This window comes from Sceloporus undulatus, chromosome 1 (genome assembly GCF_019175285.1).
Source record: "Sceloporus undulatus isolate JIND9_A2432 ecotype Alabama chromosome 1, SceUnd_v1.1, whole genome shotgun sequence".
NCBI lineage: Eukaryota > Metazoa > Chordata > Lepidosauria > Squamata > Phrynosomatidae > Sceloporus > Sceloporus undulatus.
In genome coordinates this window covers 252364133-252388256 of record NC_056522.1, presented here as the reverse complement: position 1 = coordinate 252388256, position 24124 = coordinate 252364133, and the positions used below count along the sequence as shown (strand labels likewise).

The 24124-nt window shown below is 39.3% G+C and overlaps 1 protein-coding gene across 1 annotated transcript in view; it reads right to left on the bottom strand.

The window, feature by feature from the left end:
* Positions 1-24124, bottom strand: part of SLC4A3 (solute carrier family 4 member 3) — a 69673-nt gene that overhangs the window by 20519 nt on the left and 25030 nt on the right. Inside the window, exons 4-11 of the mRNA XM_042443881.1 lie at positions 21738-22054; positions 21194-21363; positions 18568-18779; positions 7240-7391; positions 6684-6864; positions 5705-5840; positions 3260-3440; positions 1589-1688 (exon numbers count right to left, since the gene is read on the bottom strand). Of these exons, the coding sequence (XP_042299815.1) occupies positions 1589-1688; positions 3260-3440; positions 5705-5840; positions 6684-6864; positions 7240-7391; positions 18568-18779; positions 21194-21363; positions 21738-22054 (1449 nt within the window). The remainder of the gene's footprint in view (positions 1-1588; positions 1689-3259; positions 3441-5704; positions 5841-6683; positions 6865-7239; positions 7392-18567; positions 18780-21193; positions 21364-21737; positions 22055-24124) is intronic.

Sequence of the window (24124 nt, the reverse complement as noted above, 5' to 3'; positions counted from 1 at the left end):
CAGAAGTGAATAACTGTGGTAAATGGCAACTTCTACCCCCATGGTGGGTTGCACCATCAATGAGAAGTTACTTTGAGTTTTTGGTTCTGTTTTTGTTTTGTTTTTGTTGGTCTATATGTATTGTGTATATTTATGTTAGTGGAAGTAGGTATGACAAGGGTAAACTACCACTCTAGCAGCAGCAGTTTGCTGTTTTTCAATCCAAACATTGCCTGGATTCTTTAAAACTGAATGGGGGCTGGGAGAGGAATCCTGAATCTCACAAAAAAGCCCCCCAAAGGATACACTTGGCCTGATGGTCTATAGGATTTGGAGAAGTGGATATACTTGTGGGCTATAGGATTTGGAGAAGGATTGCTATAGTGGTAGAACATAAGATATAATCTTGCCAGGACACATATGCCATCAAAACACTTCAGAAGCCTTGCCATGTTTGCTCTTTTGTCTCTGTTGTGACTGCATGCAAACATGGGGCCGTATTTACCTCTCCTCCTGGTAGAACTCGAACTTCCATTTCTTGCTTCCTGGCTTCATGGTCTATATCATTATTTTATTAAAGTATTTATTAATTGCCTTTCTGCCAACTGGGGCTCATATGTAGTCAGGCAGTGACTGGTGCTACTGTCAGTGTTGGCTGTGGTTCCCCTTATTATATATTATGACCACACACATACACTTTGTGGACCTGACAAAAAAATCAGGTGGGGGCTGGGGAGAGACTAAAGCAGGTCTTGAAACTGTATCTCAGAAGGGCTGTGTGTGCCGTCTGCAGACTTTTCTCCTGTCCCACAAGGGAGCTAAATGGGTGCTATGCTACATGGGCTTTCTTTCCTTCACTTGATGTGTTTCATTCCAATACACTGGCTGTCAGCAGTTTAAGAGTATTCAGATATTTACCTCAATGGATGCTTGGAGAATGACAGTAGTAAGGTTGTTACTGGCTGTGCTACTGAGTTACAGTCCTGTTGTGTTATGATATGATGTAGGGGTGTATTTTGGGAGTACATGATTATCAACTTTCCTACATATACAAACAGTATGTGGATATCATCACTAGTACAATCTGGCTAGTGGACTCTGGCAGTGTTTCCATGGATACTGAGAGCATTCTACTATTTCCCCACTATTTGGGGAATTTCTGGTTATGTTTCATAGGAGGAATAAACACAGAATATGACAGCCATTCTGCCAGCTACATTCTTTCCCATCTCATCTCCAGGGTATCTGGAATATAGGCTGGCTCTGGTATGTGCTGAATTTATATCTTCTCTGAGAACAGAGTTCCAGTGAAGCTTTAAAGTTCCTGGGTAGGGACAATTTTTCCTCAAAGAGAAGAACTACCACCTGCTAACTCTTTATTTGCCTTGCAGAGGCCTAGGAAAACATGCTTATGAAAAATATGTAGAGTGTAGGTTATAAAGATGAAAATGTCAAGCAGGTAAGTAAATAGGTCTGAGGGACAAACTTGACCTTGCAGAGATGAGAGCAGCAATGGGGGAAAATGGGCTGTTGGGAATGCTGCAGATATGCTGATTCAACTGTCTCTACTCAATACCTCTCTGTTAGAATTTGACTTATTATTTCTTACCAACAAGTACCACGGTTGCCTCAGCATCATCTGGAATCTTCTCCATCAGCTTAACATATTTGCCACGATGTGCCTCATTGCTGTGAAGATGCATGTTTTTCTGTCTCAACACAAAACATTCTCATTATTTAAAGCTATCTCCCTATGATGTCATTTAAACTCTCCACACCAATGGAGCATAGCTTGGCTTTGCTGAATGAATGTTTCGCAAAAACACAAAGAATGTAGTCTGGTCACTGAGGTCCCACAGGGCACACTCATTGATCCCCTGCTTCACTCATTTAAGGGAAGTTTAGAAACTAATTGTTATAATATGTTTTGCAACAATACATCTCCTACACATTCCTTTGCTCATTTATTTATTCATTCATCCATTCTTAAGCCATGAAACTTTTCTGCAAATAGCTCCCATATCTACATGCATACTGTAGTTACCAAAGCCTCTCACAAAGTAATTCCTTTAAACGAAGTCATTTCACACCTGCCCAGCTTCCCTGCTTTTTCTCCTTGTCATCTGTCTAGCTGGAATATTTTTAGCAGCACTACCATTGGGAGAATGGTGAAGGAAGGCTGAAGAAACCAGGTTTTTGGTATCAGGTTCCATGAGCTTGTCTGCAATAAACAATGTAATAAAGTCTGAGCTGGAAAAGAGTGGGTTTCTGTTTTAGCCAATCCTACTGTAGCCACATGTGCCTGACTACAACAGCCAAGGTAAACAGGAGCTGTCTACAGAAAACTTTACAGCACATAAGTAGCAAAACAGAGAGAAAAGAGGAAAGCAGAATAAGCTTGCTTCACTAGTTATCCCAAGCATATTAAATTAATGTAGATCTATAGGTCTGGCCACAAAAATGGAAATCAGATAAAGGTGGAGACTGGTAAAAAGAAAAAAAAATCCCTGGAAACATTTTGAAGAAGCCTTCAAGTGGTGTGTGTGAGTGTATGCGTGAGAGACAGAGAGCACCTTCAAATCACCTGCTGACTTATAGCCATCCCATGGATTTCATAGGTTTTTTTTTTAAAGCAAGGAATACACAGAGGTGGTTTTCCCAGTTCCTTCTTCTGAAATATAGCCTACAGCACTTGGTATTCATTGCCAGTCATCCATCCAAGTACTAACCAGGTCTGATCCTGCTAAGCTTCCAAGACCAGACAGGATCTGGTGCTTTTAGGGTCTGTAGAAGGTTCAAAATGTCTTTGTTTATTCAGACAAGACTGGTTAGTTTTGAATCAAGAATTTGCTGAAACATGTTCAACTATTCTTTTCTGTTTTTTTCTTTCTTTGTGATATAGGAACCAGTCTTCATTCTTTCCATGTTACTGGAGTCTCTGGTACCAAATGTTTTGTTAAAGAAGTCATGGTCAGGAATACATGTACTTCATTAACTGAGGTATATCTGAATTTCACATCATCTCTTCATCCGTGCAACTTCTCTGATTTCTTCTTGTTCTCTCTCCATAATTAGCAGAAGTAGAGAAAATCACGGAGATATTCGAAATGTGTGGCATTGTTTGATTTGCACAGTTTAAAGAATTTAGCATTTTTGGCTGAGTTTCCATATTTGTTTTACTTTTAACACAGAGCACACACAGCTCAGTTAACAATGAAGGTGTTTTTGTTTTGTTTTTTAAAACTAAATCATACTCAGCTTTATACTGTTTGTCACTCACCTCTCTGAACTCAGGGTCATGGATTCTGGGCTCTGTCATCTCAATGCGCTCTTCCCCCATCAATGGCATACAAGTGTCACCTGTGTGGTTATGGTTGTGGTGGTGGTTTCCAACCATAGAATTCATGCTGGAATTGGAATGGTTCCGGGGGAAGAATGCCTCCTTCTCATCATTGGGGTGACTAAAGAAAGAGCATGGCTGTTTAAGGAGTTACAGCAGCTAGCTCAGATTTCTTTGACAAAAGGTTAGTGTATCTTTGGGTAAGTTCCCCATTCAAGCAGCTTCCTAGAGCCTAACTGATGGGGGAAAATCATACCTTTCTCACAGAGACACTATTTATTTTTACTGTGTCCACAGCCACAAACCATTTGACTCCCAGTTCCTTAGCCCCACTTCCCATGATCTTCCTGCATGAATATCCCACATAGCAGATTCACATATGCACCCATTTTTGTTTGTCCCAGGAAGCCATCAGATATTTGCTGCCTCCATTCTGAAGACAAACCGAGGAACCACTTCAGTCCTGCACTAAAAAAAGGTTCTTGTTCTTATTTAATTTCTTCCTACCTTGCAAGAACAGTGTAAGTAATGCCAAATGAGATGAAACTGATGCAAGAAGTGACAAAAAGGATGTTTTTCAAATATTTTCAAAGCAGGAGAATGACCAAGGAAACAGTGGGACTACTGCTCAGCAAGGATAGTAAAATTCATAACAAAAAGGCAGAGCAACTCAACATCTATTTTGCTTCAGTTTTCTCCCCTAAAGATAATGGTGTCCTTCCATGCATCAGCAGAGACCTTGGCAAGGAATCAAGATTGATAAGGGGATAGTTAGGAATCACCTAATTAACACATATGAGTTCAAATCTGCAGGACCATATAAACTCCATCCTGGAATATTGAAGGAACTTGCTGACATACTGTACTCTGTATTACTTGCCATCTTTTTTGAGAAATCTTGGAGAAAGGGTGAAGAGTCAAAGGACTAGAGACAAGCAAATATTGTTTCTATCTTTAAAAAAGAGTGGTAAAAATTATGATCCAGAGAACTACAGGCTTCCTCGACCTTCTTGACCTCAATGCCAGAAAAAAAAATTAGAACAGATTATATAGACATCTGCTTTCAAGTACCTTGATAAGAATATAATGATAAATAGGAGCCAGCATGGATTTGTCAAGAACAAATCCTACCAAACTAACCTTATATGTTGAGTTTTTAAAATTGGGTCACTAGTTTAATAGATGGTGGAAATGTTGTGGATCTCATTTATCTGGATTTCTGCAAAGCATTTGTTAAGGTCCCCCATGATTAGTAAACTGACTAAATATAGATTAGATGGAAACACCATCAGAAGATGGGGTATAATTGATTAGGAAATCATGTTCTGAGAGTTGTCATCAGTGGCTGCGCTTCAGACTGGAAGGAGGTCTCAAGTGCCCCTGGGTTCTGTCCTTGGGACAACTCCCTTAAATCTTTTTATCAATTATTTAGATAATGGGGTAGAGGACATATCATATTTGTGGAGGGGTAGCTAACACATTGGAAGACAGGAATAGAATTCAAAAGAACCTTGATAAACTAGAAAACTGGGCTGAAATTAACAAAATGAAATTCAACAGAGACAAATGCAAAATTTTACATTTAGGCTACAAAAAACAAATACACAGGTATAGGATAGGGGATACTTGGTTCAACAGTACACCTTGGGATCATTGTTGACTATAAATTGAAATGAGCCAGCAGTGTGATGCTGCAGCAAAAAAAGCAAATGCTTTCTTTGTTTCCATTAATAGAAGTGTAATTTCCAAGACAAGGAAAGTAATAGTCCCACTATATTCTGTGGTGGTCAGGCCTCATGTAGAATACTGCCTTCAGTTCTAGATGCCCTATTTTAAGCACATAAACAAGTTGTAACAAGTTCAGAGAAGAGCAATGATGACGGTAAGAGGTATGGAGAACAAAACATATCAGGAAAGGTTGAGGGAGATGGGCATATTCAGCATGGTGAAGAGTGAGGGGTGATATGATTGCACTCTTTAAATACCTCAAGGGTGCCACATAGAAGAGGGGGCAGATTTGTTTTCTGTTGCCTAACTAGAAGGAACATTAGAAGGAATTTCTTGACAGGAAGAGCGGTTTGGCAGTGGAACCAATTGTCTAGAGGGGTGGTAGAGTCTTCTTCGCTGGATGTCTTCAAAAAGGGTCTGGACAGTTACCTACTGGGGATGCTTTAGTTGGCAATAGTGCATTGATCAGGGTGGGCCTGATCAATGGCCTATAGGTCTGCTTCCAACTGTAATTCTGTGAACTTTTGTGATCTATGATTTATTATTCCTGGGACTCCTTTTAATCCTTTGTGCTATACCACACTTAACAGCACTTCCTCTTCTGTATGTGTTCTTGTGGCTCAAATTCCAAATGCCTATCTATCTAGGACCACATACCTGTGCTTCAGCAGCAGGGCTCTCAGCACATTGGCTCTGTCTTCAGCCTTGATCTGGTCTGTAATGATCATGGTCTCTACCACGAGGTGAGCAATGCCAGGTAATGTAGTTTGCTCCAAGTCCAGCAGAACAGCTCCTGGGAATAGGACAAAAATACATTAAGGCCACTGAAGGTCACAGGAGAAATTTTCCAGTTAAAATGTCAGGGAAATTTTTGCCTTCCACCTCCTTTGCTATGCAAAGGGCAACTTTGCCCATACAGTCTTTCCTTTGGCAATAGCAATAGCAATAGCAAGTACATTTCTATACTGCTTATCAGTGAAATAGCACTCCCTAAGTTGTTTACAATGTGTAAGCCAATTGCCCCCAACAAGCTGGGTACTCATTTTACCAACCTATGAAAAGATGGCAGGCTGAGTGGACCTTGGAGTCCTCCTCTAGGATCGAACTTACAATGTTGTGGCTGTAGTCCGGGCATTTAACTACTGCACCACCAGGGCAGCATTAGAAGTTTCTATGTGCTAAGAAGGTCCTTGGCCATTCGGGAATACTGTTAAATTCCACCCATATATCTGTAGCTCTCTCCATACATTTGTGGTGCTTGGACTTTCATACATTGCTAAAGTTTTCTCACACTTTCCCATGGAGCACTGAATCTTGTGTGAGAAACAAAAGTCAAATAAGCATATCATCATTTATATTTATCAATCTAAGTGGCCTCTTTCTCAAATACAGATCATAGTTTATAGCACTATGGAACTTGAAGATCAGGTTGCTATGAATTATATACAGGGATCCTGGCATTTCCAATGTGTCCTCTTGGCCATGATTTTCTCTTATTTTTTCTATCTATCTCTATCAAGATTCTGAACCATGAAAAATGTTCCTGATTTGTGTTTGTTTGTTTTTTTGTTAGTCAAAATGCAACTGTGATCAGGGCCTTGTCAACCTAAGAACATGTTTCCTTTTCATTACTCACCATGTGCAATAGTCTTCCTGAGTTCCAGAAGGCTGCGAAAGGAGAGTGAGGCTACATGAGGCCTCCCCCAGCGTGCTGTGTCCTCCTCCACATTTTCTTCAAATTTGATCCAGCGTGCTGTCTCCTTCCAGTGCATGTCCTGGTTCTTGTCCACCACTAATTCATTCAGTTCCACAAATACCTAACACAGGAAGGAAAGAGACAAGTCAGACAGTTACTACAATTGTAAGCACATCACCTTATCATTTGCTCTTTTCTCTGTATGGATTTTCTTAAAAGAATGGAATTCCTATCTGCTTTACTGTCACAAAGATGTCACAGGCATGAGATAGAGTCCTTAAGCTCTACAAGGGATCCTGTAGATGATTACATGCCTATACCTCAGTGCCATGACCTCTGTATAACCATTTGGGGCATACAGTTCCACAGTGACTGTTGCTGCTACTGCCTCTGTGGAAAGCAATTCATCCATATACTATATGACCAACACAACCTCAAAGCTGCCAAACTTTCCTGTACATTGAGGAATCTCAGCAGGACAGGGCCTTTATGGTACCTCATGAGGTTTTCTGTCAAGTTTCTTCTTCTTTTTCTTCTTCTTGACAGACTGTGAAGACAAAGACCTTTTGCTGGCTCTTGTAGTCTGGCTCCGAGAAGGCTTTTTAACAAGATGTCTCCTGACTCCTGGATTATCTTCAAAACGATGGCCTGGAATAAAGTCAGGGCAGGAATAAGGGCAAGTGAATGATGAACAAAAATGTACCATGAGCACAGTCAATTTGCTATTTTACAGTTGGGCCTGTCTACATGCCATGATTGAACCATGGAAACAGGTTTTTCATTGGGTTGTTATTATTTTTATTAAAGTTTTTATAAAAATAAAAAATACAGTCCAACAATCATAGTCACTTTAAATTACAGAGGGTTTCATTCCACATACTGAAAAAAGAAAAGAACCCCCCCTCCCTCTTTAAAGGTATAGTACAAGTAACTTCCTCCTCCCCTTGAGTAACCTACACAAAAAGATATAATTTCAACATTGGTTCTTCATGTACAATAATATCCTTTCCTAGAATTTATCCTCCATAGGCTTATTCTACATAGTCATTTAACACAGTAAAAATAGATCCTGCTCTTATTTCCACCTTTCTTTACAGAATTCAACTATTTTCGACCATTCATTTGTAACCTTCTCCACATCCTTATGTCTAAAGCACACCGTCAATTTGTCCATTTCTATCATATCTGTTAGTTTAAATAACCATTCATCTATTTGTTGTGTTTCTGAGCTTTTCCAGTATTGAGCTATTGTTAATCTTGCAGCAGTTATTAGACATTTCCAACAGGTCTCAGAGGTTTTGGGGTAAATTTTTGCCAATCTATTTGGAGTTGGATGCCAACATTGCTCCATTTTCCAATAGTTTTCTCGTAGATTCTGGGATTGTGTAAATCTCTTTGTTTTGTTTCTTGCATATTGCCAGCTTCCTAATTCAATAATCTGTCCAAAATCGGGTGCCCATTTTATTATTACCTCTGGAATATTGTCTTGTTCTTGATCATAGTCTCATAAAAATTTATATAGCTTTGATATCTTTTTGTTTCTTTCTTGAGCAAAATTTTGTCAAATTCGGAAAGATCTTCCACTAGTTCTTCTAAATTAACATCCATCTTAAATCGTTCTTTTAGTTGTATATAGAAGAACCAATGTACTTTCGGGTCCAGTAGCAGCAATTCTTCCATAGGTTTTAACAGTATTGTATTTTCTTTCATTCTAAATGTTATATCTTTGTAAGTAAGTCACTTGTCAATAGATTTCCATCTTCCTATGAAAGAAGCTTCATGCACTGAAAGCCAAACCAGAATTTTTCTGTAAATTTTCTTCTTAATCTTCTGCTATATCCTTAACAAAGAACTTCTAATCACATGATGTTTAAATTCATTATGGAATCTTGCTTTGTCGTACCAAATGTATCCATGCCATCCAAATCTATTATTGAATTCTTTCAAATTTAATAAAGATGTATTTTTCAGTCTTATCCAATCTGTGAGCCAATTTATCACATTTGCTATACTTCTGATCTACGCCATAATTACCAGGAAGTCATCTTTAGGGAATGTATTGCATGGCTGGGTCATTACTTCTGGTAAAGAGTCCTGTTTTTTCCTTAAATATTATATCTGCAATAGATCCCATCTGATCTTGGAAGCTAAGCAGGGTCAAACCTGGTTAGCATTTGGAAGGGAGAATGCCAATGAATACCGGATGTTGCAGGATACATTTCAGAAGAAGGAACTGGCAAAACAACCTCTGTGCATTTCTTGTCTAAGAAATCCCTATGAAATTCATGGGGTCACTATAAATTGACAGGCAACTTGAAGGCGCGCGCACACACACACACACACACACAGTCTGCGTGTAGCTGCAGTATAGGAGGAAACACATGGAGCAGGGCTTCTCCATCTTACTGAGAGTATAGAATCATAGAGTTGGAAGAGACCACAAGGGATATCCAAACCAACCCCCTGCCATGCGGGAATACACAATCAAAGCACTCCTAACAGATAGCCATCTAGTCTCTGTTTAAAAACCTCAAAGAAGGAGACTCCACCACTCTCCAAGGGAGTCTAATCCACTGTCGAACATCTCTTACTGTCAAAAAGTTATTCCCAGTGTTTAGGTGGAATCTCTCTAGAGCAGCAGAAAACAAGCTTGCCCCATCCTCAAAATGACATCCCTTCAGATATTTAAATATGATCATCATTTCACCTCTTAAATTTCTCTTCTCCAGACTTAACATACCCAGCTGCCTAAGCTGCTCAACATAGGGCCTGATTTCCAGACCTTTTACCATTTTGGTCACCTCCTCTAAAACAAACAAACAAACAAGCTTCATTTATATATTACTTCATACCACCTAAGCAGTGTCTAAGTGGTTTACAACTAATTTACAACTAATTTGCCCTCAACAATCTGTGTACTCATTTTAGCTCCCTCCTCGGAAGGATGCAAACCTGAGTCAAGCTTGAGCCCTTTTGCTGGTCTTGAACTCACAAACTTGTGGTTTTGAGTGAGTGGCTGCAGTACAGGCATTTAACCACTGTGCCACCAGGGCTCTAGACTTGCTTATTCACAACCTTCTTGAACTGTATTGCCCAGAACTAGACAGAGTAATCCAGGTGAGGTCTGACCAAAGCCGAATAGTAGTACTGTTACTTTCTTCAGTTTATACACTATACTCCAATTGATGCATCCTAGAATCACATTAGCATTTAAGCTGCCACATCACACTATTTGCTCATGTTCAGTTAGTGGTCTACTAAGATTTCTAGATCCCTTTTATGTGTACTGTTGTCAAGCCAGGTGGCACCCATCCTATATCTTTGCATTTCATTTTTTCTGCCTAATGCAGTACCTTTTTTTCCACTGTTTTGGCCCAGCTTTCTAATCTGTTAATATCATTTTAAATTCTGGTCCTGTCCTAATTAGCTGCCCCTCCTATTTCAGTGTCATCTGCAAATTTAATATATAAATTAAATATATTGGGGAAAGCAATAAAGAATCATGGAAAGATAATGGAAAATTGTGATTAAGACCGTGGAAGGTAAATGGGGTATGAAGAAGTAAAAAATATAACTAATGATATTTTCCACAACTCTGAAAATGATTGTTAACTTGATTAGAATGTATTTCCCTCAATGCTGTTTTTGGGGAGGGAGTTGAGGGGACAAAAGTATATAATGAAATATGGATTGTACAATTTGTATTATGTATTGTGTAACAAATTTTTTTTAAAAAAAGATAAAGATATTGAACAGCACTGAGCCCAGGACAGAACCCTTCTCTCCAGGAAAAAAGAAGCCATTGGTGAACATTTTTTGGGTTTGGTTGGTCAACTAATTACAAATCCAGCTAACAGCATTGTCTAGTCCACATTTTACTAGCTTTTTTTTTTAAAGAATATTATGGGGACATTGTCAAAGGCCTTACTGAAATCAAGATACACTATATCCATAGCATGAGTACATGAAAGGGAGCTCACTGTATTGTATACATACTCTGTCTTGTTTTATTGACCTCATTTTTATCTTGCCCTTCCTTCAAGGAGCTCAGATAGAATATACAAGTCTCACCCCTTTGTATCATCTTCATAGTACCCTGCAAGGTCCAAAAGGGAGAGACAGAGCAAAGGTTACCTAGTGGGATGGTGAATCTATCCCATTTTTAGGCCAAGCTGTAGTCCAAACTTGGAAGGTGTTTAAAGTGCTGAATCTATCCTGGGGATAGAGTTTAGTACTTTCAATAGCACAATTTAGAGTTCAGACTGAAACCTGGAGCAGATACACCAACCCCACAGACATCAAAGTCATCAGCTGCCACCATAGTGGCTCTCAGCCCAGTTAACAGTTTCACCTCTGAATGTCATGCCCTTCTATATCATAATGTAGCCCCTCTGATCAGCTTGGCTTAGAGGGTGATGAGGAAAATATTTCAACTTTCTAGTGCCAAATATTCCAAAAAAGAATAGGCTGCCTGCATTTTGCCACTTGCATTTTGCCACTCAGATACATTCCCAATGCTGACAAGGTAATTCCTATCACTAAATTTCTTTGATCAATGCTGAACCAAATAGAAAACTTACTGGGTAAACTTTTTTTTTTCTTTGTTGTACCTTCATGAAGAAATAAATAATCAATGCCATAATGCAGTATGGATTAATCTTCTGTTTCTCCACACCAAGGCAGATAATGCATAGAGCATATTCTACAATTCCTGAAGAAAGGGCCTTTAATGCTGAAGGACAAAAATACCTATACAGTAGCTGCAAATGCCAGAGCGAACATGTGGCTTTCAATAATCTGAAATGGAAGCCAAGAATTCTCTTCAGGGAACAGTTGAGAGGAGTCAGCTACTGTATATTAAAACCAAAGTCTACTACTTAGAAAATTTTATTTTATTTTTCCAGGCATTAGTAGAATTATTGGAGAGTAATAGAAAATTTAAGAAAGAGAGAAGCTCTGGAATGAATTGTGTCTAGATGTAATCAGGATGGTGATTACTATGACATGCCTTCCATCTGTCTTTCACCTACCTTTAATATACTCTGGGGATATGGAAAATAGAACAATAAATTCTTAGATAGCAAATTTGGAATCTCTCCCCTATTCCATGAACTCATCTTGCAGAAGCAATGCTTCAGATCCTGTGCTGCTGTATTAGAGCTTTACTCCTTAGAAAATTGGGTCACTAAATTAAATATAAATTAAATCTATACTGTGCCAAAGGGTTTTTTCCCCCCACTGGCTGTGTCCCTGATTTGAGGTCTGCTGACAGATGAATCCCCTCCCCTCCATTTTCAGCTGTACATGAGTGACAAAAACCAATAACTGTTCATCAATATTTAGGCACTCAAGCCATTTAGAGTTGCTATTATTGGGTGCTATCTGTATGTTTGTATGTTATGCCCATCATTTCTGCAGGCAAGCTGTACAGTTGACTTATTTAGACAGGAATGATAATAGTAGAAGAATCTGTCTGTGATGAGCACACACAGTTTACAGACTTGTAATCTGTACTGTCTGTTAAGTGTTAGGTTGTGCATTAATGCCAAGTAATAGTAGCTGTACTCAATAAATAAATATTATCTGCATATTTCTGTGGCCCATTCACCTGCCTGACATCTTCTTAAAGGAGCTGATCTCCATTCTCCAGAAAGATTTTGGTATCCAAAATTCAAAGCCAGTGTGAGGTGGGAGATCCATAATTAAATCTCCCAGTTTTTCCTTTTAACATTAAATCTACTGAGACTCCAATTTTTACACTGGCACCTGTGATATATGAACAGGGTCTAACTCTCTTCCTTCATTACCTACATGATACCAACATTTTCCCACAATAGAACCAATAGCAGCTTTAGGGATTATGGTTTAAATATCAAAATCAGCTGGGATTCTAGTGGGCAGGATAGATTATATAATTTATGTTACCATGTGTTCATTATGGAGGTCAAAATGAGAAACTGTGGGTCCCAAAGGAGAAAGTCTTTGGACAAATAAGCACTACAATTTTAGGCTGTCTTGACTCAGCACATTCAAATCTTAAGTATTTCAAGTGGCCTTGCCCAACATTGTAAAACAGAAACTTCTGCATGGTGCATAATTGTCCAGTGCCACATTAGACTTTTGGATGAACTTGGAAAAGTTACTTTTTTGGACTACAACTCCCAGTATAGCTCAGCATTAACTTTTCCAAGCTCTGGTTTTAGTACTGTCCACAGTATACGTTTTTAGTGCACAGTTCATGTTTCTCCATGAACGTTTCTTCAGCAGAATAAAGAGATATCATATTTTATGATCATGATATGCAGACAATGGTAAAATAATTTTTTGTGACTACAAGTCCCCAAATCCTTCAGCCACTATGGCCACTTTCTCAAGTTATGAAGAAGGATTTATATGTACATATGCATGCACGTGTATGATGCAAGTGCATACATACTACACTCTAAAATACTGCCTAAAATCCTTGGCAGATTTTCACAGAAAGGTTTCACACTAGAACAACAGAAATGCTTATGGATAGGTCAAGATAAGAGTTTAAGCAAATAAAAGATAGCCTGCATGCATCCTTGTGCAAATAAGATGACCAGATATAAAGAAGGATAAAACTCCTGTACCTTTAATAGATTGGTAAAAATAATGATTTTGAGAGATGCGAGTTGTTCCAACACAATGATAGGACCTTGTGTAGAATTACTGAAGGTAAACAAGTTTTGTCCTCATGTAAATCTGGTCACACAATGGAAGAATTTCAGTCTAAACAAAACTGAGAATAAGATGTGTGAGAGAATGTGCACATCCCCAGCACACCAGTAAGTACTTACAGATTGGGTCCAAAGTGGAATAACCCAAGTGGTTCTGGATAGCCTCCCATAGATCATAGTCCTCAAAATTGAGAGCAAACTCCTCAAAGTCATCATAGCCAAACGAACTGTGGACACAGATAGCTATCCCTACATCCGAGCTGTCTCCTATTCCCATTTCCTTCACTGCTTCATCTCTGTCTGGATCAGCCATTGCTATGTCCATGTGGATGGGGAGGTCAAGGGGCGGGCGACAATCACAACATTGATAAGTAGCAGGATTTAGGAAAAGACTTTCTTCTGTTTGACACTCTTCAGGTAGCAAGAAACCTCTACATCCAGCATCCAGGGATTCGTTTGATATATTTGAAAGAAAATACCAGCATGTGTCATCCAGGGATGAAACTAGTACAAAGATTGAGCCTGCTTGCTTTTAGTGCACGGGACTGTATCCATTTCTTTGTACACTTCCACTGTTCAGCAGGGCATTTTTCTGTAGGAGGTCCACTACCTGTCCTGATGCTAAATCTGCTTTGGCTTGTGACATAGCTTGCTGTGCCCTTTCACACGACTTTAGTGTCTCCACCTACTGAAGCCTGGAAAGCAGCCTATTGACTTCTCCATATCCTCGGGCTCAGAGCTGGCATTTCCATGACGTAGAGAAAGCTAGCATGCTGGGCGGGAGGAGAACATAGCCTGTACATGTATACTTACACATACATATACATAAACTTAAAACCAGATACCTTGAAACTTTTTAGTCACTGTGATTACAATGTGCCTTCTGAGTAGGAATCTGTATCTACTATCCCTGCTCTCTCATGCACAGTTTGCTCAGAGCATAAGGGATGATGATAATAAACTGGGGCCAAGAGGGTCAGTAGGACAAAGAAAAATCTTTGAGTCATAGGCTCAAAGAAAATACAGGGCCTGCCCAAATATGCTACAACTGAATTCTACCTAGTGGAAAAATAATGGGACAAGATACGCATGGAACAAAATAAAACTGATCACTTGGGTATCTGAAATTCATACCTGGACTAAGAGTAACTAGCCACAGCTGGAAAGCAAGGTAAGTATTTAAGGATTTTATTTCCAGTAAAATGAGGCTGGCCTGGAGAATCCTCACAGTAATAGATTCTTTATTCTCAGTTTTCATTGGTTATCAGAGTTGGGACAGATGATATGTATGAGCTGAAATTAAGATCATATGTTAATATCCCTTGTAGTCACTAAACATACATGATGTCTGAAAAATCCACTCTATAATCAATTGAAAACTTAAAGATAACTTTTGGACACCTTGTACATTACCTGGGTCATTAGTGAACAGTCAGTACTTCTTCAAGGCATTATTAAAAGATATCACTCAAGACCTATGTGCCATGTTTTAGAAAAAGGACACAGCAGACATTATAGAATTATTTATTGCCATTGATTCACTTTATCCTTCCTGCTAGTATTGATAATATATTCAACAGGCATCAAAGCACAAAAAGGACCTAGACTGGAAAACTTATTTGCCTTAGACATTACCTGTGTTGTCATGGAAGACCTCACCTAGTACTAGAAAATGAAGAAAAAAGGAAAACAGCCCAAAGAGAGTAGAAAAAAAGGGAGAGGTTCCAACACACATGACTCTTGGGAAAGTTAGGAGCCTAACAATGTACCATCTGCTGAATGGCAATACAAATTAAGTCTCCCTTATCTTGAATTACAAAACCCAGAATATTCCAAAATGAAAACTTTTGGTTTGGGTGGCTGAGATAGAGACTCTTCTGCTTTCTGATGGTTCAATGTATACAATCTTTGATTCATGAGCAAAATTATTAAAAACATTGTATAAAATTACTTTGAGGCTATGTGTATAAGGTGTACATGAAACATAAATAAAGTATGTGATTAGACTTAGGTCCCATCTCTAAGATTTCTCATAATGTATGCATATGCAAATATAGGTATTCCAAAATCCAACACCCCCCACCCAATATCAAATACTTCTGGTCTCAAGCATTTCTGATAAGGGAGACTCAATCCATAATTGAAAAAAATGTAAACTGCATCATTTGTGTGTGTGTTCATACATGTGCATTGTATAATAATTATAATTTAAACATGGTTGGAGGCAGAAAGTAATACTTTTCTCCTTTGGTTTGGCCCGGAGGAAACTGCTATTTGACATGGGTGGCAAAGGAAAATTTGCACTGGCACTAGTCTCAGGTATCAGCTTCAGAGAAGGGATTTTCTTGAGTCACAGCACTGGATCAAAGGGCCAAATTCCACATACCCACCCAAATGCTCAGATTTCAAGAGTTATCAGTTCCCCCACACAACTGATGCTATCTGCATTAAAAGCTGCACATTAAATACAAAGACACATTTAGATGATTTGTCATTTCCCATAAGAAATGTTCACTTGTAGACCACCACAGATTGGGATCTAGCAGCTTTGTCAGATGACTGACACCTACCAGTTATCTCACACACTAATTTTTTCAGTCAGCTTCATTTCTGGTTGAGAGCTCCATTTGGGGTTATTTTAGCAAATGTGAGCTCCCAATTCCACATTTGGAAAGGTACTGGAAATGTGGGGGAGGGGAGTAGCTTACAAAAATAATCACCTGGGGTAAAGAAAGGTGTCTAGCCCATCCCATAGCTATTGATTTTTACCTGAAAATGTCCCACCTCCAGCTGCCTACCACAAGCCAGGCTTATTTCCAGATTTGGAGCCCAGTTGCAGGAGAAGCCTTTTTAAAAAACAGTGCAGAGGATGCATAGTTAGATGAGAAAATCGGCAGATAAATACAGTTGGACCTTGGTATCTATGGGGGATCTGTTCTGGACCCTCTCCCCATAAATACAAAAAAAAAAAAACAAAAAAAAAACAACAACAACAAAAAAAAAAGTCCTCAAGTCCCATTGTGCCTAATAGCAATGCGACATGCATGCGCCCACTAGCATGGCTGCATGCACACATCACCATTGGGAGCGATGGGGCTTGCCATTCATGGATGCTTAAATCCGCGGATGGCAAGCCTACGCATAATGAGGCCCCACTGTGATTATTTACTCTATCCTACCTGTGACTTGTCCCTTGCAAATTTCCCTATCCTTCTTATGTTAATGTAATTTTGGGGTTTCTTGTGACATCTAATTTGGCTCTTGATGTCTGAGAAATCTGTCAAGAGATTTCACTGGATCTTGATTTTCAGTTTTCCTACCTTGTACTCCTTTCTTGTGGTATGTATGCTACTCATGAATGTATTTAACATAAGAAGAAAAACTGAATATGAACCCCAAACAAGGCAATTTTTACATGCATATGATATATATAACACAGGCTGATTCAGGTCTCACAGGTAAGAGCACAATATGAATTGTTATCTAAATGCAAGCTAGAAATATGTGATTTTTATTTCTACACAGTCCTTTTCTCATAACTCTGTCCTATTTCAGACCTGTCACACTAATTATCTCAGTAAATTAATTGCTTGTTTTGTTAGAAATTAAGCTTAAAGACTGCATTTGAGAGGTGTAGAACTGAGTGCCTTGGGCTTAGCATGTTCTTGTTTCTATCTGGGAACTGACAGTAGGACTGATGGTGGCCCAAGAGGAATTGCTTACTATGGCAACAAGGAAAATTGGGATAGAAGAAGTAGGGCTTGTTTGATTTCATTTCTGAGAGCAAAGGGACCAATTGGAATCAAGGGAACTAATTCATTTTTGTTTGCATTGTACCAAAAGAATTATCAGAGGAGAGATAATTCACCACAGTTATTGTATTGTTTTTTTAAAGTATGTTTTATGTTTTTAATTCCACACTGTTTAATAGTATTTTAAGGGTGGGTGGGTGGGTTGAAGGTTCAGATTGTATATTTTAACCTTGTAAGCTGCCCTGATTGCTTTTTGTAGAGAGGCGGAATATAAATAAATAATAATAATAATAATAATAATAATAATAATAATAATAATAATAATTATTATTATTATTATTAGAGAGAATCACAACTCATATGGACAGAGAAAACAAGGTGCAATTATACACTGTCTATAGTTCTGCGCAGATTGACTTAGAAATCAAGGCCCACTGAACTCTGAGACACTTATTTCTGAATATTTATGTGCAGGAGTGGGCTATAAAGCTTTCTAGGTAGATACAGAAAATCATAATTACTGGTTAATACCAATAAGCATTGGATTTAAGACAACTGAAAAGAACCAGTTCTTCGAACAGTGTGAGTTATTAACCTATGGAAGCTGCTTTCATACGATAGTATAATGATTATTAATATAAATCTCTGTACTGGATAACCAAACCCTCAATGTCTTTTAGATATGGTGTCTCCTAGTTACCAAGTGTACTGGTGAATAATAAACAGGTGTAGAAATTTTCCTTGTATCTTCCTCACAAAAATTACTAAAGTATCTGGTTGCCATTTTTAATACACAGGACCATTGTTCTGATCAAGAATAGAAATATTTATGTGTTAATGCAGTGGCTCTTAACCTGTGGTCTGCAGATCCCTAGAGGGCTGCGAAGTCCTCACAGAAGGTCCCCAAGTCTCAAAGGTTTGAAGGCTGGTCAGCCCACCTCCTTCCCTATAGTGGAGAGGCCATGTGGCAGGAGCCAAAGCAAAGGCTGGGTGGCTGACTGGCTGGTCCTGTACATTGCCATTCAGTCTGCTCCAGCTGCAAACTGGCTGGAAGAAGCAGGAGAAAAGTCTTCCCTCCCCCTCTGGGGCCTCTGTGGGAAAGTTTAAAGGATGGTGTAATTATCAATGGTTTAGTGTTCAGGCATTATTATTATTATTATTATTATTATTATTATTATTATTATTATTATATCTTGTTAAGTCTTGGGGCTGTGGCAAGAAAAGATACTTAATGAGGGTTCCTGGTAAAGAAAATATAAGAACCACTGCTTAATAGATCTCTTGTATTCAGTCAGCAATGAATTGAAAGTGGCTTTTGGCAAACAGATGTTGCCATTGCCATACCACCACCACCTTGAGAGTCAATCTTACTTTTCATATCATCAAGGTCAGCAGAAGCCAGCATCTGAGCCTCAGCCTCATCTGTGGGGATTCGTTGGTATGTGGCACTCTCCACAGTGGTCATGCTGCCGATACACACCCTCTCCTTCAAGTCATAGTTTGACCGCTGTCCACTTGGCACCTGACTCCAAGGTTTGCGCTTGTCCCATCCTCGAGATATATTATCTCTATTCCCAGAAAAGCTGTGGAGACAAGTAGAGAATGTGATGCTATAAAAGTAGAGACAGAAAGATATTTTATTCTTGTCAGGGGCAACTTGCAATTTCATGTTTAGGGGAGGAAAATAAGACTGGCAACTTCAACTTCTATCCTGTATACATGTCTATGTGCCTTCAGGTTGCTTGTTATCTTATGGTGACCCCCACAGAATTCATAGCTGTCAGCAACTCATCTGAGCCCTGTAGCCAATGTTGGCATACTGAGAACCACGTTTCTGAATTTGCCAGTTTACTCTGCCGTATGCCAACATTGGCTACAGCGCTCAGATGAGTTGCTGACAATAGCATTTACTCAGGCAAGGGATATTCAGAGGTGGTTTGGTACTGCTTCATTCTTAAACATAGACTCCAGCCCTCTGTATTCCCTGGAAGTGTCTCTTCATAGTACTAACCAGGCCTAATCCTATTAAAACCTTCCTGAAAGCAACAGAAAAATTGAATGTTTACAAACAGGAGAAGCAAGATGAAAGGATGAATCCTGTAAACTAGCCTTCCCATTAATGGAGCCATCTGTTAGGAGTGCTTTGATTGTGTATTCCTGAATAGCAGGGATTGGACAGGATGGTCCTTGTGGTCTCTTCCAACACTATGATGCTATGATTCTAGGTATCAGGGAAGGAAAGAACAAGCATTGTCATTAGTTGGAATGTTATTAGTTGGAAGCTGTTAGCTGTGAAGTCTCTTTCACTACCTTTATACTGCATATACTCATGTATAAGTCTAGAAATTTTGGTCAAAAAATTGACCCAAAAAACCTGAGTCGGCTTTTCCATGGGTCAACGTAAGTACGGTATCTTAACTCTTATTTAAAAGAATAAAAAGTGAAAAGCAAGAGTATAATCTGTCCTGGAAGCACTGACCACCTCTACTCTCTCATCCATCCATTCATTCTTAATACTAACCACAAAGTCTGCTGGAATTTTGTAAGTTTTTGACATTGTTTGCTTGCTTTGCTTGATCCTTTAGATCCTTTGCTATATGCCCCTAAGTTTAACCCTCAACATATCCACAGGTCATAGCAAAATTCATAATTTTGGCCCTAAATCTTGCCCTCGACTTATACATGAGGTTGACTTATAGTCGAGTATATACAGTACTTGACTATAAGTCAAGAAATATATGCCTCAAAATTGACCCTAAAATCCTGGGTCGACTTATATATGGGTCAATAACTAGTACTGCTTAGAAAGGTCCTAAAACAAGCAAGCCTGATGCTCCATTCTTGGTGCCTCGAGGCATATGCTTCTCTCTCTCTCTCTCTGTGAAAGATGTTGCCAGTCTGATTTGCAAGCCTCCTCTTCCCATGGGAAAAAAACCCATTTAACACCACTTGCTTCCCTCTCCAGTTTGATTTGCATGCCTCCTCTTCCCATGGAAGAAACACCATTTGCCTCCCTTCTCAATCTGATGTTAAAACCTCTCCTCCAGCACCTGGGAATTGATGTTAGGTGGTTGGGAGAGGTCCAGAGAAGGAGAAGGAGGGATGGAAGTGGTATTTTCTCGTTTCCATCCTTCATTATAGCCCCCTAAATTTACCCTCGACTTATCCATGGGTCATATCAAAATCCATGAATTTGTTCCTGTAACCTTTCCTTCACTTATAAATGAGGTCAACTTGTACACGAGTATACAGTATATGTTATTTATTTTTTAAAGAATCATAGATTCTTGTTGCTTAAAGTTGCTTGGCTAGCAAGTATTCTGTTCTGGAAACCTGATCTATAAACCTAGATGTACTTGGGCTGTTGTGTTTGATATTAATCATATTTGTATTCTATTTTTCATAGAGTTTGGAATATATTAACTACAAATGATTATTTTTTATCCCTACAACAAGCCTGTCAAATAGACTGAGCAGAGATAGTAACTGGTCAGGCCCACAGCAAAGTGATTTCAATTCATGTCTCTTGAGTAAAATTCTATCACTGTGTGCAATATAATATAATGGCTACATTGCATAAATTACTAAGAGATGAAAAAAATGCATTTTCTTTTTAATTACATACATATTCCAGGACTGAATTTAGGTACTGTAAATAGGTGCTAGAATTAAGCCTTTATCAGCTGTAAATCAAATTAATCCTATTCTCATGCATGTTTATTCCAACTAAAGCAGTGGTTCTCAACCTTCCTAATGCCGTGACCCTTTAATACAGTTCCTCATGTTGTGGTGACCCCCAACCATTAAATGATTTTCGCTGCTACTTCAGAACTGTGTGTTTTCCGATGGTCTTACGCTACCCTTGTGAAAAGATCGTTCGACTCCCAAAGGGGTCGCGACCTACAAGTTGAAAACTGCTGGCCTATAGGATTTCTTTTGCTTGAACAGATTACATAAGGAATCTCATTTGAAGAAAATTTTATTTGAAGACAACTACCTCATGGGAATGGGAGGTCCCTTCTCTGGTAGCAGATGGGAGAGACATGGGAGTGGAGAGAGGTGACTGCATTCTTCTCCAACATGAAATGACAAAGTGCATGGGCTGCCATGGGCCTCCTCCTCCTCCTCTTCTTCCTCTTCTGCTTCCTCCTCACTCCCAATGGTGAACTGTAAAGAAGCAATGAAACTCAAACAGGTACAATATGCAGAAGTCTAATGCTACTGCTGTTGCGTTGGTAAAGACTGACAAAAATAAGGAACAACAAAATCTTTGCTATCTGAAAAGCACCCATTTAGATTTTTCTGCCTGCTTCATATGACCTAATTGTTCCATACTTATGTGAATCTATAGAACCCTGCTCTCTCTGCTCATTATCCCCCCCTTTTTTTTCTCTCTCACACACATACACAGAACCAGCACTGCCTCCTGACCCCAGAGATGTTGGAAATCATGCAATCTTCCTTCCACTACATCTAATACTTGTTTGTGTATCACCAAGCTCATGGCCTCTCACTTGCAGTATGAGCAAGAGGTCTCTCACCTCTACGCTTCCTTCTGTCAGCCCTGCTTTTGGTTTTCCATGATGCAACTCCCTCTTGGGAGAGGCGTCAAGGTCAGACTCTGCAGAGCTCTCTTTCTCTAGAACCTCCTCCCCTTCAGATTCTGCTTCTTCCTCTTCTTCTTCCTCTTCCTCCTGGATGGTTGGTGTGACATTGGAGGGAGGTACAGAGGTCTTCCTTGGCTTTTTCTTTCTCTTTTTCTTCCTTTCAGAGCGAGGAAGCCTCTTCTGAAACTTGTGGGGTGGAGGCAGGTGAGTGGAGAGGGGGTGATGGATGTGGTGGGATGTCTGGCGATGGACTGTGGAAAAGAAACAAGGAAAGGGATTGATTGTATCATGGAGAAAAGGCAGAAAGGCATCCTGCAGGACATGGCAAACAGGTAGGGGGAAGAAGAAAAGGTCAGGAAATACCTACAGTCTATTTTAGAAAGAAAAGGAAGCTTTCCTGGTTCCTAGTATGACTCCCATTCCAGTGCACCAGAACAACCCTGCCCCCACCGCACCCCAACAACAGATATCCCCTAAATTAAAGCATGGAAGAAATCCCACCATCAGTACCATCTGGATTTAAAGTGAGTCCGTGCCCCCTAATTCAAATCTGTACACTTCATAGGATATTAATCTTGAATTTAGTTTTCTGTTCTCACTACCGCCAAAATAGTGTTTTCATTTTTTTTCTTAGTAAAAAGTTGGTAGAAGGGATCTTACAAATGGATTGTCTATTTGTGCTAAACAGTGGAGTGCACAGAGAGATCAGTTATTCTCGGTCTTTAGTGTGGGATGCTAAAGAGGCATGGTGTATTGGTTTGAACATTGGATTATGAAGCTCAGCCATGTAAATCCCAGGTCAGCCATGTAAACCTATGGGCAAGTCACTCTCTCTGAGCCTTTGAGGGAAGCAATGGTAAACCCCCTCTGAAGAAATGTGTCAAAAAACAAAACAAAAAAAAAACACCACCCTATGATAGGGTCACCTTAGGGTTGCCATAATTCGTAAAATACTTGAAGGCACACAACCACCACCACCACCACAACAACAAACTAAACAGGAAACTTCCATTCTATTTGTATCAGTATTTTTCCTGAAAGCTAAACTCTTTACCAGCCATTAAGCGTGCCTCAGACCTTTTAATCATTTCCCTGCTTTGCATGCCTTGCAGAGTTCTGGGATGAGAATCATGAAAACAATGTACTGTACAACACAATACTTGAGAATCAGGCAGCCTTACCATCATATGACTGTAGGTGTCAGCCTCTGCTTTTGCTAAAGCAACAAATGAATACTATTTGAAGACGTGGGGCAATGGATTCAAACTACAGGAAAAGAGATTCCACCTAAACATTAGGAAGAATTTCCTGATGATAAAAGCTGTTCAACAGTGGAATATGCTGCCTCAGAGTGTTGTGGAGTCTCCTTCTTTGGAGGTTTTTAAACAGCGGCTGGATGGCCATCTGTCAGAAGTGCTTTGATTGTGTGTTTCTGCATGGCAGAATGGGGTTGGACTGGATGGACCTTGTGGTCTCTTCCAACTCTATGATTCTATGTAATAGGAAAGAACAAACAAACAAGACAAATAAACAAGGCAAGAGGAAATAGTTCAGGGACTGTTTAGTTGTGATACTATAGTGAGTTAGCAGTAACAGCAGCAGCCGCTTCCTGCTGGAACCAAGAGACTACAACTTCTTGATGAAGAAAAAGGGCAGGGATTCCAGCTAGTATATGTGCGGGGGGCTCACAGATATGACATAATCCGGAAAAATGTATGAAGCATGGCTGACACAAAATTTTGAAAAACATCCATAATTTAGAACAGGAAATAGATGTACATAATAATTTGTTTACTTTTCTACAATTCTTAAGCAGCAAATGGCACATTAGACACACGTGCATATAACAAAGTCATGGTGAGTTTGTTATTAATGAAGAACAGCCTCAGGAGGCTGCAATTTGACTGAAGATTCTTGTGGTGAGAAGGCAACGGTGAGAAGGTGATGCTTAATGCATTTTTTTTAATGAATTGGTGTGGGGAAAGGTTTAGATTAGAATCTTTCTACTCCTCCTATACAATTTGTAGGCTCCAAAGATTGCTTTTCAGTAAAGAAAAATGCAATTGCTTACATCATTTTATGTATTTGAGTGTAAGTGTAGTTTGCGCCTTAGACAAGGCCTGATGGGGATGCCCAGAATGGAACTATGGGGATTATCACATGAAAGCTTACTGTCCTTGAAACATCACTAAATCATTCGTAAAGCATGATGGTGTAATAGCTGGTCATGTTTGTCCCCTGTGATTAAATTGTCATGGAGGCATTCTGTCATTAAAGCATTCACAGAACAACCATTTCTCTGCATAATGGTAACTTCCTTT